Source organism: Notothenia coriiceps, unplaced genomic scaffold, assembly GCF_000735185.1.
Source record: "Notothenia coriiceps isolate Sejong01 unplaced genomic scaffold, NC01 NC01_scaffold00014288, whole genome shotgun sequence".
NCBI lineage: Eukaryota > Metazoa > Chordata > Actinopteri > Perciformes > Nototheniidae > Notothenia > Notothenia coriiceps.
In genome coordinates, this window is record NW_011346989.1 from 14,844 (window position 1) to 31,340 (window position 16,497).

General features: G+C 39.9%; 1 protein-coding gene across 3 annotated transcripts; it reads right to left on the reverse strand.

Moving 5' to 3' along the window:
• Positions 1–108: 108 nt before the first annotated feature.
• Positions 109–14,741, reverse strand: hps3 (HPS3 biogenesis of lysosomal organelles complex 2 subunit 1). 3 transcript variants are annotated; one of them, XM_010774576.1, is made up of 25 exons: positions 14,643–14,741; positions 13,748–13,872; positions 13,548–13,619; positions 13,299–13,392; positions 13,043–13,116; positions 12,488–12,700; positions 12,089–12,143; positions 11,614–11,696; positions 11,352–11,466; positions 11,048–11,201; positions 10,858–10,940; positions 9,538–9,712; positions 8,873–8,954; positions 8,622–8,779; positions 8,331–8,432; positions 6,037–6,145; positions 5,220–5,488; positions 4,464–4,641; positions 3,880–4,113; positions 2,979–3,176; positions 2,682–2,885; positions 2,387–2,491; positions 1,851–2,057; positions 1,658–1,745; positions 109–1,480 (listed from the first exon to the last, which is right to left on the reverse strand). In XM_010774576.1, exons 2-25 carry the CDS (start codon positions 13,796–13,798, stop codon positions 1,353–1,355), a joined length of 3,231 nt encoding a protein of 1,076 aa, XP_010772878.1. In that variant the 5' UTR covers positions 13,799–13,872; positions 14,643–14,741; the 3' UTR covers positions 109–1,352. The 3 variants fall into 3 exon arrangements, with proteins under 3 accessions (XP_010772878.1, XP_010772877.1, XP_010772879.1); XM_010774575.1 differs by having other exon boundaries at positions 14,639–14,741; XM_010774577.1 differs by lacking the exon at positions 8,331–8,432 and having other exon boundaries at positions 14,639–14,741.
• Positions 14,742–16,497: the final 1,756 nt, after the last annotated feature.

The window sequence follows — 16,497 nt, forward strand, 5'->3', positions numbered from 1 at the left end:
GCCCATTGTTGTTAGGAGCTTTTAAATTGATGATTCTACTTTCTGCATAATGAACTCAGATGTAAGGTCAATGTACATGATTCAAAAGACAAAACCAATCAACCCCTCTTCACATATCACTCATGGCCTGTTTAATCATCAACATCATGATTGAGTCACTTTTGATTTTAGTAAATTCCATTGTCAATAATCCAAGTTACAAAATACTTAATGCTTATACAATTAAAACACAAATATGTTAGGATCTATGTGTATTGTCTTTGCTCGTCCATTAAAGAATAAATGTCTTTGAATCCACGGCTAAAAACATCAGGCCGGTTTAATGATTGCTAAACAAACCTTGATAAAGTATGCAGATTTCAGCAGCAGCAGTTACACAGCATAGTGATATACTATCTAATCTGAGTCAATATGATCAAAGTCACACCTCATGTCTCTGGTGAAGCTGTTATGACACACACCACACTCAACAATCTATGATCATGTGTCAACTAAGGGAGCAGCACACATAGTTGAGTTAACCAAATGAGGAAGTTGTGAGTGAAACACAATTAAAACAAATCAAAAGTGGACTGATATATTCAAACTACTTTCTATTTGAGTGACCAGCAAGTAAAAACTTCTACAATTCATGAAAAATAAAATCACAATCTTGCAGCTTTTAACTAGTTCAAACCAAGTGACTTCCAGGTTTTAGGCATTTAGGCACTAGTGTTAGGACAACAAACTCTATCAAATAAAATGTTAGTAGCAACACATTACATTTGTATGGCAACATAAAGCCTAAAGACCACTTTTAGATACATATCTTTAAAATTGTAACAAAAATGAACACGCAATGACAAACAAAACTCAAAATTGGAAAGCATGATTTCTATCTTCTCTGCAGGGTCTGCTTTATAAACTATAGTCTGGTCTTGTGTTTCCAGCATACAGTATTTTATTGTTCTATTAAGTTAAAAACGCAGATAAAACATCCATATGAATTGCTTTATATATATATATATCAAAAGTTGGTCAAGTAAACATGCAAAAACCTGTACATGATTGTCTGATGACAAACAGAGCTTGTCACAACATTAGAGACTAGAGACAGCTTTGTGTTTTCTTTGTTGCCAGGTTGTCCTTTCACTCCAGTGTTAGGACCGTTTACAGCAACGGAAAAACTCAACCCGCAATTTGCTTCGGTGCAGCAGTTCAACAGCAAACAATGGGATATAGTTGTTCTATGTATCAGTTTGAATGAACAACTGACACCTTTGTCCTTGTATATTTAAGTACAGTGTGAGGTGTGTGTGTGTGTGTGTGTGTGTGTGTGTGTGTGTGTGTGTGTGTGTGTGTGTGTGTGTGTCTCAGGCCATTAAATGTCTCTGGCTACAGCTCAACAGGTAAGGCAGGAAGTAGGAGGCCGTCCCGTCGTCAGGTATCAGCTCCAGAAAGTCTGTTGGACTCATTTCCATGGCAACCACAACCAGCGTCTCTGTTGGCATGAACACAGGCCAAATTAAAATCTAGATGTCAAAACATGGACATCAGAGTAGAACTGAAAATGTAGACTCTTTTTTTAAGAACCTTTAATCAAAGCTAGGCAAGGTGGCCATACACTCAAAATAAGGGTATTTTGACAGACTGATGGTATTCTGGGATAAGCGTCTACCTTTGAGGGCTGCCAATAGGATGCTGTTGTCCGAAGCAGCTCTCGTCCTGTTACAAAGCTCAGGGAGCAGCTTCTGCCACCACAACATCTGCAAAAATTATACAAGGAAGACACGGTTATACTACTGAGAATCACTTGGAGTTAAAAAAATAAGTGAGACACTGCACAGCTCAGGCTACAGCTCAGTACAGACCATATGTATGTCCTGTAACTGGTGGTTGGCATAGGCTATGATGGCTTGAGGACATCGGTCCAGCAGCTTCTCAATGCTACGGTCATACTGCCCCCTCCTGGTGGAGCAGAGGAGGTGCAGGCTGAAGCCCCACAAAGTTTCCTCTGACAGACGCTCCATCAGAGGCACGACGGAGCCCACAGATAGAGACGGACCACACAGTAGAGACTGTATGCAGACAATTCAATCACAGAAGGTGAGTAAGGGAAAGGGAGATGATGCAAGATCAAATAGCACAATAATTGTTTGACAATCAAACAAATATAACGTATAAAATTCAAAAACAAAACCCTACTCAATTCAATACACTCATGAGATTTTTGTAACATACTCACATGTTATGGTATGACGTGTAGCTCATGGCTGATGTTAGCTCATGTTAGAAGACTTGACATATTTGACTACAAGTGCAATGTTCAAGTAGACCCCTAAAATGTTCAATTATATTTTGTATATTTTCCATAGAAGCACATTTATTTTGATTCAAGACACATTACCTGTAGTTTGTACAGCGCCTCCTGGTGTTGGGAGCTGGTAGTGTGAGCTGGATTGAGAACAGTGAGCCACGGGTAGAGAGCACCGTAATGAGAGCACGAGTTTATCTGAGACACACAAACATGTAGGCCTCTCAGTGAGTAAAAAGATGATCACATTAATGGATTTCCTAAACATCACACTATTTATACACAATGATTATTTGACGGCAGTAGATAAAGGTGCTGGACAAAATCCCCAACAGAAACTCAATCTTTCCCAAACAAAGACAACAATTGCAATTTGTATCTACTGTACCAGATCGTCAGCGCTCTTCAACGGCCTTCGTCTTGAAGGTGTGTGTGGTTCGTTGAGGTGTGTATCGGAAGTTGTGTTTGTGAGTCGGTCAATATAGATGGACACAAGTCGGAACAGGAGCTCCTGGATGACAGCTTCTTGTGAGGAGGCCATGAGCATCGCCTCCCAGAAATCCACCTGCAAGCAGTTCTCACAGCCCAGCTCCTAAAATCAAACACACATTCATGTTTTCCTCTTGAAAGCTTGCAACAAATCAGTAAGATTTCACTTGTTGTGAATAACAAGTGCCACATCCACCTTGAATATGTGATCAGCCTGTTCCAGCTGAACTTTGCTGTTTTCATGTAAAGCCACCATGGCAGCCACCAGCAGTCCTGGTTGGGACTTTGCCAGCTGTCGGGTCAGTCGTGTGGGACGGATGTGTGTGTGCTGGCCTCCAACTCCGCCATGCAGCAGCAGCCTGGGCTCCTCGATGAACCTGTACACCAGCAGCATCTGAACACAAACATACAGGTCCTCAGGTTTCTCAGAACTCCAATTGCCCTTTGCGACACTGTCAGCATGATTCTCATGAATCTCATTCTGAGAAATGTAATTCGCAGTGATTTGGTATAGTATAAGATAATACAAACAATGTTAAGAGCTTAGACATTAAATTCTCTGCTCAATCCACTGTGATCATTTTATTTCTCATTTCCTTTCATGAGGAACCAGAAACATTTTCACTTTCCACTATACTAAAAAAGGATTTAATGCAAACATTGGGGAAAGACTTTGGCAATTTTACAAAAACATAATCAACTGTTCAAATAGCACAATGTGACCTGTAAAAACATTTCTAACTGTATTGGATCATAACATATTACATAAAAAATGTATCTGATTTGTTTCTATGGATATTTTTGAGCCATGGGTATGCAAATTGCTGGAAATGTCTTTTCTATATTGCGGCCCCTATTGACCAGTTAAGAGGAGTGATGAGTGAGGAGCTAATGAAGGTTCAAAACTATAAGTAAACATTTTAAAAGATTGTTAATCATCACAACAAAATATATGATGCTGATGAGATGACTCTCATGCAAGATTAGCACAGACACCCACACACACTTTTGGTGGTGGAGAAAATAAAGTTTCAGTTTCTTCTTCAATAAGAAGCTTTCTTAAGGACACACGCAGCACAGCCCCTGTCCCCTCTCACCTCGGCGTGTCTCTCCATCAGCTGTGTGTACTGTGGCAGGTCGTCCAAACACAGCATCATGGTTGCCATGGTGATTGTGAGAAGAACAGACACACCACACGTGTCCTCCTGATGTATTAGGATTTGCAGCGTCTTGGCGGGACTGAGGTTTATCATGGACGGGCTGGCACACACACTGACGAGCTGTGAGGGCTCTGATTTGCTTAAAATGTCTATGACCTCATCAGCTGCCTCCTGCAGAAAGATAATTCTTTAATTCCTTGTTTTCATTAGTTTCTTTTAGTATTAATTAACTGAAGGAACAAGTGTTCAGTAGAACACGAATAAAACACCTGATGAACTGATGTATACAAATCTAAAATAACTACTTATTTACATGTTTTTATAGACAAATCAGAGGTTGCATCATAGCCGCAACAAAGTCACTTCCCCAAGAAAGCTAAGGGAAAACCTTTTCTAAACTGATTGATTCCATGTTCTTAATTCTATAGCAAAGAAACTGTAATTATAATTTCTTCCATATTACACCTTTCTAAAAATAAAAAGTCTCATTACAACAAGCCTTGCATAATGTTAGTGTATACCTGGCTGAGAGTCTGCTCTGTTTCTTCAAACAGGAAATGCTTCAGGTAAAACAGGAAGCCAGGGCCGTAGGTGTGAGGGCTGCTGGGAAGTGGGCGGTTTCTGGCCATGACTTCTGTGACTGACAGACCGGACATCCTGTAGTACGGCAAGGCCAGGTGGCAGTCCTTCTGACTGCCCCTACAGAACAGACAAACACAAAATAATTGATTCTCCTCAAATGTGAATATATGCTGCTTTTTTTCCATTGTTTTTTGTGATACTTTTTTTACTTTAAAGGTCCCATGTCATGGCCATTCCTACTGATCATAATTCCATTGTTGAGGTCTACTAGAATAGATTTACATTGTTCAATGTTCCAAACTCACATTGGTTTCTCATACAGCATCTCTCACTGTGCTCTGATTGGTCAGCTCGCCTATTCTGTTCTGATGAGTCTACCACCGTTACAGCGGAACATCAGTGTTTATCTGTTATAATGGCGTTAGCAACCAGAAAATGACACCAGTAATAACAAACAGATGAGAATGCTGTGTGGGGTCTGGGTGGTCCCTTTGAGGCTCGAAGAGCGGACAATGTGAGCTGGATTACCGGTGTCATTTCCTGGTTGCTGCATGGGGTCTGCGAGACAGCGAGACACCGCGAAACTCAGCCTGAGCACACACACACACACAGTGTGTGTGTGGTGTGTGTTGGTGTGTGTGTGTGTGTGTGTGTGTGTGTGTGTGTGTGTGTGTGTGTGTGTGTGTGTGTGTTACCTGCTGAAACAGTCTCCCAGCTGTGCACAGTTGTGCCTGAGTGCCTCCTCCACCTCCTGCCTGTCTGTCTGTGCAGCTGTCTGTCTATCAGCTGGTGCGTCTGTATCTGTCTGCAGAGTCACGGCGGCTTCACCCTCGATGTTTCGTGGCTGCTCTGAAGGCTCTGTCCTGAGTAAGGAGGCACGGAGGAAGAGGTGAGCTTCACTCAGGAGGTGCCGAAGGCTTTGGGCCTGCGGGTTGGTCTCTGCGTACCGCTCGCTGTATTCGACCTGAAAAACAGAGACAAAAATATGACTATACACACTCATACACATGAAGATTTACTACAGTAGGTGTAGCATGTTCAGAGTCAATCTTTCATATTATTTCCACCTTTCCTTTAGTCACTAAATCTAACATATTTTGGAATAAAGGTTTTAATAGATTTATAGATCAGAAAGAAGTTTCACAAAAATGCTGCCTGCTTCTTTAAAACAGAAAGAATAAAGCAGTCCGTTTCACTAGATTTAGAAAATATATAATCTGATTAATACATATATTTTCAACAAATACATTTGCACTCTCATTCCACAGGCAAATTGTATTTATGTTGTTTAACTATAAGTGATCAATTACAAATTAAATGCATGTCACAGTCATGTGTCTTTTTTTACGCATTTAAGATGTTTGTTTTGTTCTAGTTTTATTTCTTTAGTCTTTCATACTGTATGGTTAATAATTCTGCATACATGATATTACAAGTAGAAGTATACAACCATAACAACTGACATGGAAGTGGATTGTTTTGAGCAGTTCATTAAGGTGGTATGTCTGTTACCATCTCTTGGTAAAGAGTGAGGGGGCTGACGCTGTCGACCACATAGAGGTTCCACCCGTGTCCTGCTGGGCTGGTTTCTTTGGGAGAGGAGATCGTCCATTTCCTGCTCCTGAGGTCAAAGGTTACAAAGAGGGGTAACAAAAAGAATAATCAGAGAAAATCACAATTTTCTCATCACACAGAGAAGATACATTTGCCTAAATCCAAAAATCTGCAGACTTTTTAGAGAGATTTTCCCATTATTCAAGAAAATCACAGAAATCAACAAAAACAACAACGAGTGAAAACTGTAACAGTACGTTGATTTGTCTCTAGTCTAGAGTCTACAAACTAGGATTTTGCCAAATGTTCTTTTATTTAAAGATGCAGAATGTCGATAACAGGAATTCAATTAACTACTTAAAACGTTCCCGACATACTTTGCATGACATTGAACATGTTTTTAATCAATGGAAGCTTCTTATTACTGTGCGCAGCACCATCATACTCACAGTAAAGAACAACATTTTGCATACAGTTGCTATGTGATACAGTACTATTGCCTAATATTAAAAAGCGTTACTACATTAAACATGAACAAACAAACATTAGTGAACTGTTAGTGAACAGATTAACATGGTAAATAAGTAAGATGTGTTTCCTGTGGCTCATGCCATGCTCAATAGTCATGTCATGTGGCCCCAAACCTGTATTTTGATTTGTAATAGAAACAGACACATTTAAAATCTACAAAGCACACCTGCCTGTTAGATGCACAATATGTGATGTTCTGCCACTAGGAGTCTCTCAGTAACAAAAAAAACAAAAGATGAAGTGTGGCGGCATTGAGAGGCAGCGTTAGATCATGGGAGAGCTCTTCACCACATTGCACTCATTAACGCCAGCTTCTCCTAGTTAGGATTTCTATATTGTTCATTGTTTCCGACATTTTTACCAGGAACCGAAACAGTGATTAAAACCAGAGAGTGATACAGTTTAACGTTATAAAGAAAAGTAATTATCCGACATTGTTTTGGCTATCACTTACGTTTGCTCAGAATGCTTCTCTAGAACTTAAGATGCAATGACTAAAATCATATTTAAGGGGATATATAATCAAATAAGGGGATATGCTGCAATTTCCGGCGAACAAAAAACCACAACATGTTGTTGACAAAAAATGACGGATTACTTTAGCTTCAAATATCAATCAATTCAAGTTTATTCATATAGCCCAATATGACACATTTTATATTTGTCTCAGGAGCTTTAACAGTTTAACAACTCGATAAAATATATACAGGTCTCACTTACTGAAAATTCAGCTCTTTACCTGCAATTATGGGCCACTATTTAAGTTTTACAAGGGACAAGTAACATGTCAAAAAAAGATGGATAACAAGCTGGCTGAATTAAATCCAAAACAGATCTTGTTCAGATCTATTTCAGTCCATAGAACATTTGTTTGTGAGCAAAGGGTCACACACTAAAGGGAGTTAGGGTGGTTATGTTTTAAATTGGTTAAGGAACTAACACAGGTAGTGTTGTCACTTTTAGACCAAGCTGTAAAGGCACACATTCATTCAAAACAGCGATTAACCATGAGTTGAAGTAACCGGTTGCTTTAGGGGTTTTATATATTATAGTTATAGTAGTGGATTTTAAATATGAACATTATATTTTTAGAATCTTTGTCATTCTACATAAACTTTTAAAGGTAATCTGCAGTGTAACTGCAGGATTAGTGCAGCAAATGTTAATCCATAATATACCTTATAATTACAGAAAAAAACAAAGCTCAAGTCATACATTTTGAAGATGTTGACTTGAATATTGATAACTTATGGAAAGGCAAGGCAGATCAAAGGAGGAAGTACTTAGTACCCTCACTCCCCACCTTTTTAAAATGAGCTACGATCTTTGTGCCACTAAATAAGAGTTAGATTGAGGGTCTAAAGTAAGACGATACCTTGACATCTTGAATATACTATTTTCTTAGCATTTAAGATTTTGTCATAAAGTAGGAAAAGCCTCCATAACTGATGTTCCAGTTCATGTTAATTACCATGGTTATTCTTCAGGAATACTGGTATCAGTGACAAATGCAAAAACAAACAAGGTACTTTAATGGAAGCTAAAAAAGTTTGTTCTGTGGCATGAAAGGTTAAATAGATCCCCTTTTAAATAATGATTTGAGGGTTTGGCTAAAAATCATCTGCTACAGTGAGTACTTTTCGAGGGTTTCTTGGCATTGCAGCTTGGCCTAAAGTGACGACAGAGACTGCGGGGGGAGGGGGGGTTTGGGTTTATCTTACAGGAAGGGCCGTGATAGAAAGCTCTCCAGAGCCGGTGTGGTTGCGGGATCGATTCCCACCGCCAAGAAAATACCAGTCAGCAAGGTGTGTTCTTTCAACTTGCTAAAATAACACACATACACACACAGAAAAACATTTTTTAAATGTATGTATGCCTGATCACACATATCACCAGTGTTGATAAGTATTCTGGTATGGCAGGGAGGTATCTGATGACTAATCCGATTAAGCTTTTAAACACTTGTACACTCTATACGATCACAGACATGTGGGTACATGTGTGAGACTTACAGGCGTCTGCGTTGCGGGGTGCGTTCAGGTTCCTCTGGTGTCTCTGTGTCAGCGGCAGAGAGCAGGATGACATGGCGGCCGTAGACACACACTGATCGCAGACCGATAAACAGCTGAATCCTGAGCGCACACACCTCCATGCTGCAGGGCGGACAGGCCTTCAGACACACACAGGGGGAAATGGTGAGACTAAACCCTACAGTAAGTTATTGAATAACCCATGAGGCAAGGATTCCATGATAGGATCATACCTTCATGGTGGTGTCGATGTAAGGGTCCACAATCCTGGCTGCTACTGCTGCACAGCGCACTGTGAAACACTGCAATGCACTCCTAGGCACACAGGAAGAATCAAACTTACTTGTTGAGAAATACACAATTCAGAATAGAGTATTTGCAATATACCAGTATTGACAATATTTGCAATATTTAAACAATGAGGTATTTAGGTCATGTTAAAAATACAGTTATGACTACATTGTGTAAATAATTAAGCACCTTTTTAATTTGTTAATAATTTCTCTCCCTTCCCAACAACCAACACACAGTGTAATTTATATGCCAAAATAAAGACAAGCAATACATCAATCAAACAAAAAAACAAAGCATATTTCTTGTTTTTCAAAAGTTCTGTTGACATTGACAATAATATTGTTTGTTATTGTTAATATTTTTTGGTCAGGAAGGTTTTGAAGTTAAAATCTGATATTGTGACAGCCCTACTTTAGACTACAGAAGTAAACATGATTCAATATCAGTCTATTACTGAGGCTGATATAAATGTCTTCAACTTATAAAAGACTCCATTTTATTTTTTTATGATTTCCCATGACAAGACATGGATGAAGATATTTTAACGAGCTGTAATTCAGTGAAAGTGAAATGATTGAAATATCAAATGAGACTGCAGATGTACTTTGTAATGACGTGCAGCAGGTGGTCCGTTAGCACCGCCTTCAGGACTTTCTCTGGATACTGATAGGTGGAGAGAAGCTCGACACCACCCTTCAGACTGTACAGGTAGCCAGCGTTTGGGAGAGAGAAGAAGCAGAAGACACATGCTGGTTCTTCCAGAGGCACGGATTGGTTACCTGGAGAGAGAGAATGCAGAAACAATATTTTACCAAAAAGAAAACCAGGTCCAAGTCCTGAAAGAAGGGAAACTGCACTGACAACGTCTGAAAAGATCCCAGGCAAGTGGCAGAATGCATTTTTTTGAAAATGTGATCAAAAGCAAATGTATCTTGTTAAGAAATATGTTGCCGTTGCAATAATAATAATAATAATAAATGGGATTTATATAGCGCTTTTCTAGACCCAAAGACGCTTTACATTATGAGTCAGGTCGACAAACAAAACAAGAACAAAAACAAAAACAAAAACAAAACAAAAACAGAAAAGCAGTCAGGAGGATGTTGGTTCAGAGGGGGGAGGGGCGGGTTTAAGGATAAGCAGAGTTGAAGAGGTGGGTTTTGAGACGGGACTGGAACAGGGTGAGGGAATCAGACTCACGGAGGTCTTGGGGGAGGGAGTTCCAGAGCTTCGGGGCTGCCACAGAGAAGGCTCTGTCCCCGAAGCTCCGGAGTTTGGCCTTGGGGATTGAGAGCAAACCGGCTGAGGTGGATCTGAGGGACTGGGGTGGTTGGTAGAGGATGAGGAGGTCAGTGAGGTAGGGGGGGGGGCCAGATGGTGGAGGGCTTTATAGGTGAGGACCAGGAGTTTGTAGTGAATGCGGTGTGAGACGGGAAGCCAGTGGAGTTCTTTGAGGACCGGGGTGATGTGATGCCATGATTTGGTGTGGGTGAGGAGTCTGGCGGCTGCGTTCTGGACACGCTGGAGTCTGTTGAGGGATGTTGTGCTGATGCCGAAGAGGAGTGAGTTGCAATAGTCAAGGCGGGAGGAGATGAAGGCATGAATGAGTCGCTCAGCTGCGGGGCGGGTGAGAGAGGGACGGAGTTTGGCGATATTGCGGAGGTGGAAAAATGAGGTTTTTACAACTTGGCGGATGTGGGGGTCGAGGGAGAGGGTGGGGTCGAATATCACGCCAAGGTTGAGGCAATGAATTGTATACAGGACTTTCAGTCCTCAGTAGGGTTAAATGAAGGTATTAGTGGCTTTGATTTGATTGAAAGTTTACCATTTGTTGAGATCATGGAGACATAAAGAGAGGAAATCGAGTAGTAATCCTAATTCCTGTGACAACATATTCTGCTTTTCACTGTATTGCTGTACTCACTGGTGTACAGTGGGTAAAGCTGCAGTGAGTGGAGTTGAGTTTCCTCCACACTGCAGCCCTGGAAGAAGTCTGGAGTGAAACGCCTGCAAGAAAGAAGTAACAAAAGTTAAAAATACACCTCATATGACAGAAATATGCTAACCGTAAAGATCTAAAGGGTCAACTGGTACTCAGCACTACACGCACTCACCTGAAGAGAACATATGATAGCGTGTATTGTCCTTTTCCGTCCTCCAGCCCGGTATTCTCAATGCTGACAGGAATGTCACAGTCTTTAGCTACATCACCCAGCAACTCCTGGTGTCTCGGAAGGACCATGAAGTCAGCCTGGTCATCTATATGATCTGCCACACACAGACAGATATACAAAAGGTCTTTTACTTTCTGTTACTGCTGATACATCTATGCTTGTTTTTTACAGCCTGTAAACTTAACATAATCAAAAAGATCTATAGATGCGGCATCAATCATTATAGAGGGCAACAAACACAAACCTTTCTTTGTGTCTGATGATTCCTCCTGGGTTTTAGGATCAGAAGATGCATCCAGTTTCAAAACCAGCACCTCCAGCTCCATCTGCACTGCCACATAACCTCCACACAGTGCCACCTAGGGGGCAGAGGTGCAATACAACAAAACCAAACCAGTGAGTATTGTTCTGTGTGCATTACAGATAATTTGACTGAACTATAAAGGAAATACCACAAAAAGAAAGGAACATAATAAAGAAAAAGGGGAAATGGTGTTTGAAATGACCTGTTTGGGCTCGATCTTTGGGAGATGCAGGATAACTGAGCGTTCAAAATCCAGGAAATTCTGGTTTGGACTTGGAGACTGAGCTAAAAAGAAAAACAGACAAAGGACGGATCAGTTGAAGAAGGAAAACATGGAGAGTCAGCAAAGAGGATTTTTTTTCTGAGATCACCGCAACCTAACTCCTTCACCACTAGACATAGAGTAGGCATTGTTTACTAGAACATTGGTCACATTTAAGGTCAGTAAAAAAACACAGAGGATTAAATGACAATCAGAGCGTTACAAAATAATTGAATTACATAGAGGATTACATTTATCTAAGAGTCATTCTATTTGAGCAACATGGTTGAAGCAATTTGCTAAAATTGTTCCTCCTGTCCAGTCAACACATTATAAACTAAACACAAGTCATGATGCAAAACAAGTCTTTGTATGAACATGTGTTAACAATTATGTGTCCATTTTCTTGAGTTACCTTGATTCTGACTGGAGTTCTGCGAGGTGCTCTGAAGGATCTGCTGACTCTGATTCTGTAGGTATTTTTTTCAAGAAGAATAAAATGTAAAACACTTAGAGAAAGTAACTGAGAATGTCATAGCATGCTTCATTGAGACATATAAATCTGATGATAACATAAAACGTCTTATTCATGTACTGCAATTTATATTTGAATACTTTTTGAGACACAATGAAATACACATTCTAATGTTGTGGATAACTGTCAACTTCTGGAAAACACTGCATCGTTAATCGTGACTACATCATGCACCAGTAGGTCTCTCAATATTCTATCTAAACTGTGTAAGGCTCTCTCTATAAGTAGAAAGGGATCTTCAGAGGAGATAAAGCCACAGATTATCAGTTGATCTCTTACCAGGCTCTGCTGGTTCTGTCTCCTCAAGGCGAACAAGACCAGCGTGTCCTCACAGCCGACCAGAAGGTCTCCTGTCACCGGACAACATGCCACGGCAACAGGGCGCTTTGAAAGAGGGATCTCGATGATCTCCATCTGCACCCCGCCCCGCATAGACGCACCTCGCAGCAGGTGGCCCAACAAACGCACCCCGACCCGGGCCTTCCCCTCCGCCTGAATGGAGAGCAATAAGTACAGGAGAAAACATGGACAAAAGAACGTAATATTGCAGTAGATATACGGATGAAAAACCATCTCTTCTATTTGTCTTTCTTTTAGTAGATCAATTCAATTTCAAGTTTAATGTTAAAGCTACAATGAGTAGTATCTGAGGGACAACATTTTCTTCTAGTCCATATAATAAAAATGCTATATGTTTTTATAACATTCCCTAGTTAAGGTCACATATTGATCCCCAACATAAAGTATGAAAACTACAAAATAAATTAACATGGTCCCTTAAGTCTCAATGTTATATGATAATAAATACTTTCAAGAAAGCTTTTAAGTGTGTACCTGATAACGCCAGTTGGTGTAGGCTCTCAGGTAAGTGGCACTGTTCTTCTCCTCAATGGTAACCAGGTAATCTCCTGAATGGGATGCAGAGAAGAAAAAAATATTCAAATATATCACTCTCTTCAACTGACACTTCAACCCTTACGCTGTCGGCTTCCTTACTCACACATAAAACAAACAAAAGTACAATGGGTAAAAACTAGGATGTATGCACTTTCTAAGACTGACAAAAGGTGAGCGATAATGAGTTTTTTACCCATCTTGCTGTGCTGGATGCTCTTCACAGTGCCCATGGTGGCAAAGCGACAGATGAAAGGGCAGCCCTCCTGCTCCACATTGTAAGCCTCCACCTTGATTCAGTTCAACACATTACTGCATATTAAAAAACATATATTTTTGATGAGGTGTGGGTTTAACAAATGAGGGCATAGTTTTTATTTAAACACAAATAAATAAAATAACTGGAAAACTTTTATTTAAAAATATACATATTTTAAAGAATAACCTTGCATCCTCCAGTCGCCACCACAAACAGAGCTCCCCCTCCACAGCAGACCAGTCCAGGCTCCTGCTCCACCTGAGATACAGAGGTAAGGTATATTAGTTAGGACCTGACACATACACAAAACAACATTATCAGCCGTGATAAGCATTTAAAAAAAAAAAAGAAATAAAATAAAAACATCCACAGCAACATCCACCTACCTGTACTATCTGCTGTGAGGCGAAAGGATGGCAGTTGTAGACGTGCACCATGTTGGATCCCCTCTTGGAGACAGGAATCAGCCCCGGGTGGAAATGTAACGGACTGTCTTCATTCAGCAGGACAGCTTCCATTAAAATATTAAAATATTTAGAGCTGAACAGTTTTTACATATTATTCAAAAATACTTTTGGGTTATGAGACGTGTCATTTTATATAATTACAAATGATATCTACTTGCCTTTTGTGAATAACTGTGGCAATAGGCTCACTTTTTAGTTTGGCCAGGTTTATCACATGTGACACAAGAAACATTTATTCCTATTATGTTTGCATTATTTTAGCATGTGTGCAAGCTAGTACAAAGGTATGAAAATAACATTGTTTTTATTTTGTAAGTTAAACGGTAATTTATTGACGGTCCCTAACACTAACCATGTGGATAAGAGAGGGCTATGTGAGAAACCCTTCCTATGACAGCCGTAGTTTGAATGTCTTATGGATTTCCAACCTTAAACTAACTTATTCGTTGCATATTCGACATCGATGTTTTCAGAGAAAATATATCCGTTATTTTAAATGTATTTCAGTTCTGACACTTCGAAACCAATGTCACGTAGCCTATTACGTATTACAATAAAATAAGCAACATGACCCACCACTAACATGTAGAATGTAGTTTTCGATACATTTCTTTCATTCTATCAGGAGCTGAAACAGGGCTGCAGCAGTGTGTGTTTCACTAATCGATATCACATGCCGCCGCAGTCTTGTGAGCAGCATAGGGTGTGTGCACACATTAGGATTAACACTTTTCTTCCTGTTGGCTCACATTTTAGCTGCAAATAACAGTCATTGCGGTAAAAAGCTGTGAAATATTACTCGTAAAGTACCTACTATGCTGACAGATCCTCGGTATCCTCGCTTTTCCTACTTTTGTGCTGAAGTTTATTGATTTCACAGTGCAAAGCAGGAAGTGAACCGTCAACCACAACAAGAAAGTGCCCGCCCACTCCGGGTTTTTGACGTTCTCATTGGTTGAGAAACAGTCATGTTCTGTCAGGGTAATGATGTTTTAATTTTCCCGTTGTTTTTTCACTTTGTTGTAATTTTGTAGTATTAGGCTACTATTTCAGTTGTACAGGGACCATCTACAAAGTGCTTGCTGAAAATGACATACTGCAAAAATATTCATGAACTTCTCTGTCCTGTCATACAGGACAACATACAATATATTTTATTGTACACAAAAAAAAAGTGATACAAATGTTTCAAATAAAAAGTTACATTACATTTCATTCGTTCATTACATATGACCCGTTTGAAATGTGCTAAACCCTTAGAGTGCTACAATATATTATATTTGTTAATGAGGGGTGCATTTTCACAAAAGCCCCACTAGGTGTGAGTATGTTCTCAGAAGGGGAAATATGAGCGTTTATATGATCTGCAATGTTTGTATGCAGGATGGCACAATTTAACATGTATAGACACAGTTACTGAAAAATATCACATGGGGGCAGTATTTAACACAAAAGAAAAAGAGAGGGGAGGTATCGATAAGAAGAATTTAGAGTATACGAACATTACAATGTTCCCGTTTTTGTATGCTCTCAGTTTCGTGTAGGTTCATGCTTTGCATTTTCGTTTGGTCTTTATTTTTTTAGCTTCCTGTGATAGAAGTGTTTAAGTTTGAAAAGGAACATTGACAGATGAGAAAGACGATTGACAGTAATAAAGACACTGCTGCTTAAACATTAATAATGTGCAATCACATCCAATACCCCAGGCCATTTAAATCTAACCTAAACATAACTATAAAATTTAAACAATCGCATTTTTATCATAGTTTAATTTAGTCATTCACAACACTACATATTTTGAAAGTTGAATGTTATGACATCTGTGCAATATAACAATAATATGCTGGAGGGATTTCTAACCAGCATTGAGCATTAATTTAACTTTGCTATTTTTGTTCACGTGCCTGCTTGAGTATATTCTCTCTCTCTCTCTCTCTCTCTCTCTCTCTCTCTCTCTCTCTCTCTCTCTCTCTCGTGCTGACAGGTACTTCAAGGTTGGGGCTCAGTCCTCAGCTGAGGTGTCGACAGCAGCTCGAGTCGATGTCAATCCCCGAGTTAAACTTTGCAGTGACCCGTAAACGTTCCAAACGGGGCTCCTACAGTGAGTGCTCTAAGGGGGGGCTCCCACATCAACTCTGCAGTTTATCTCCAGCCAGTGTGCACCCTGCATGCAGCATTCCGCTGCAGCGCCTCTGAGTCTCTGTTTCACTGCAACTCTCGCAAGGTAGGACACATCTGTTATTTAAGTGATTGACACATTTTGTTTATGCTGGGAAATGAAAGGCATATTAGGCTACTACAACACATTTAAGATGTAGTCTACAAATCCAAATTGCCTTTCACCTTGCAGGGTGCACGTGTGTGCCCTGCACTTGACTTGCGACTTCAACACAATTTGTTCAGAATTAGTTCAAATTAGACAAAGATAGAAAAAGTCCGTGAGGAGAAATGAAACTTAATGGAGCAAATGTTCCAGTTTGCTTTAAATCATGTTTTTGTTGAGGATTTTGTCCAATAGCTTTTTACTTAAATTACTTTCATTATGAATTTTGAGACCAATGAGTCCTGCATGCTTGTCATTTATTATTCAGCATGCAGCAGCATGAAATACACAGTACAGTGTAGGCTATCCCTAAATGATTATGGTGATCTTGCATTGTAACCTACAA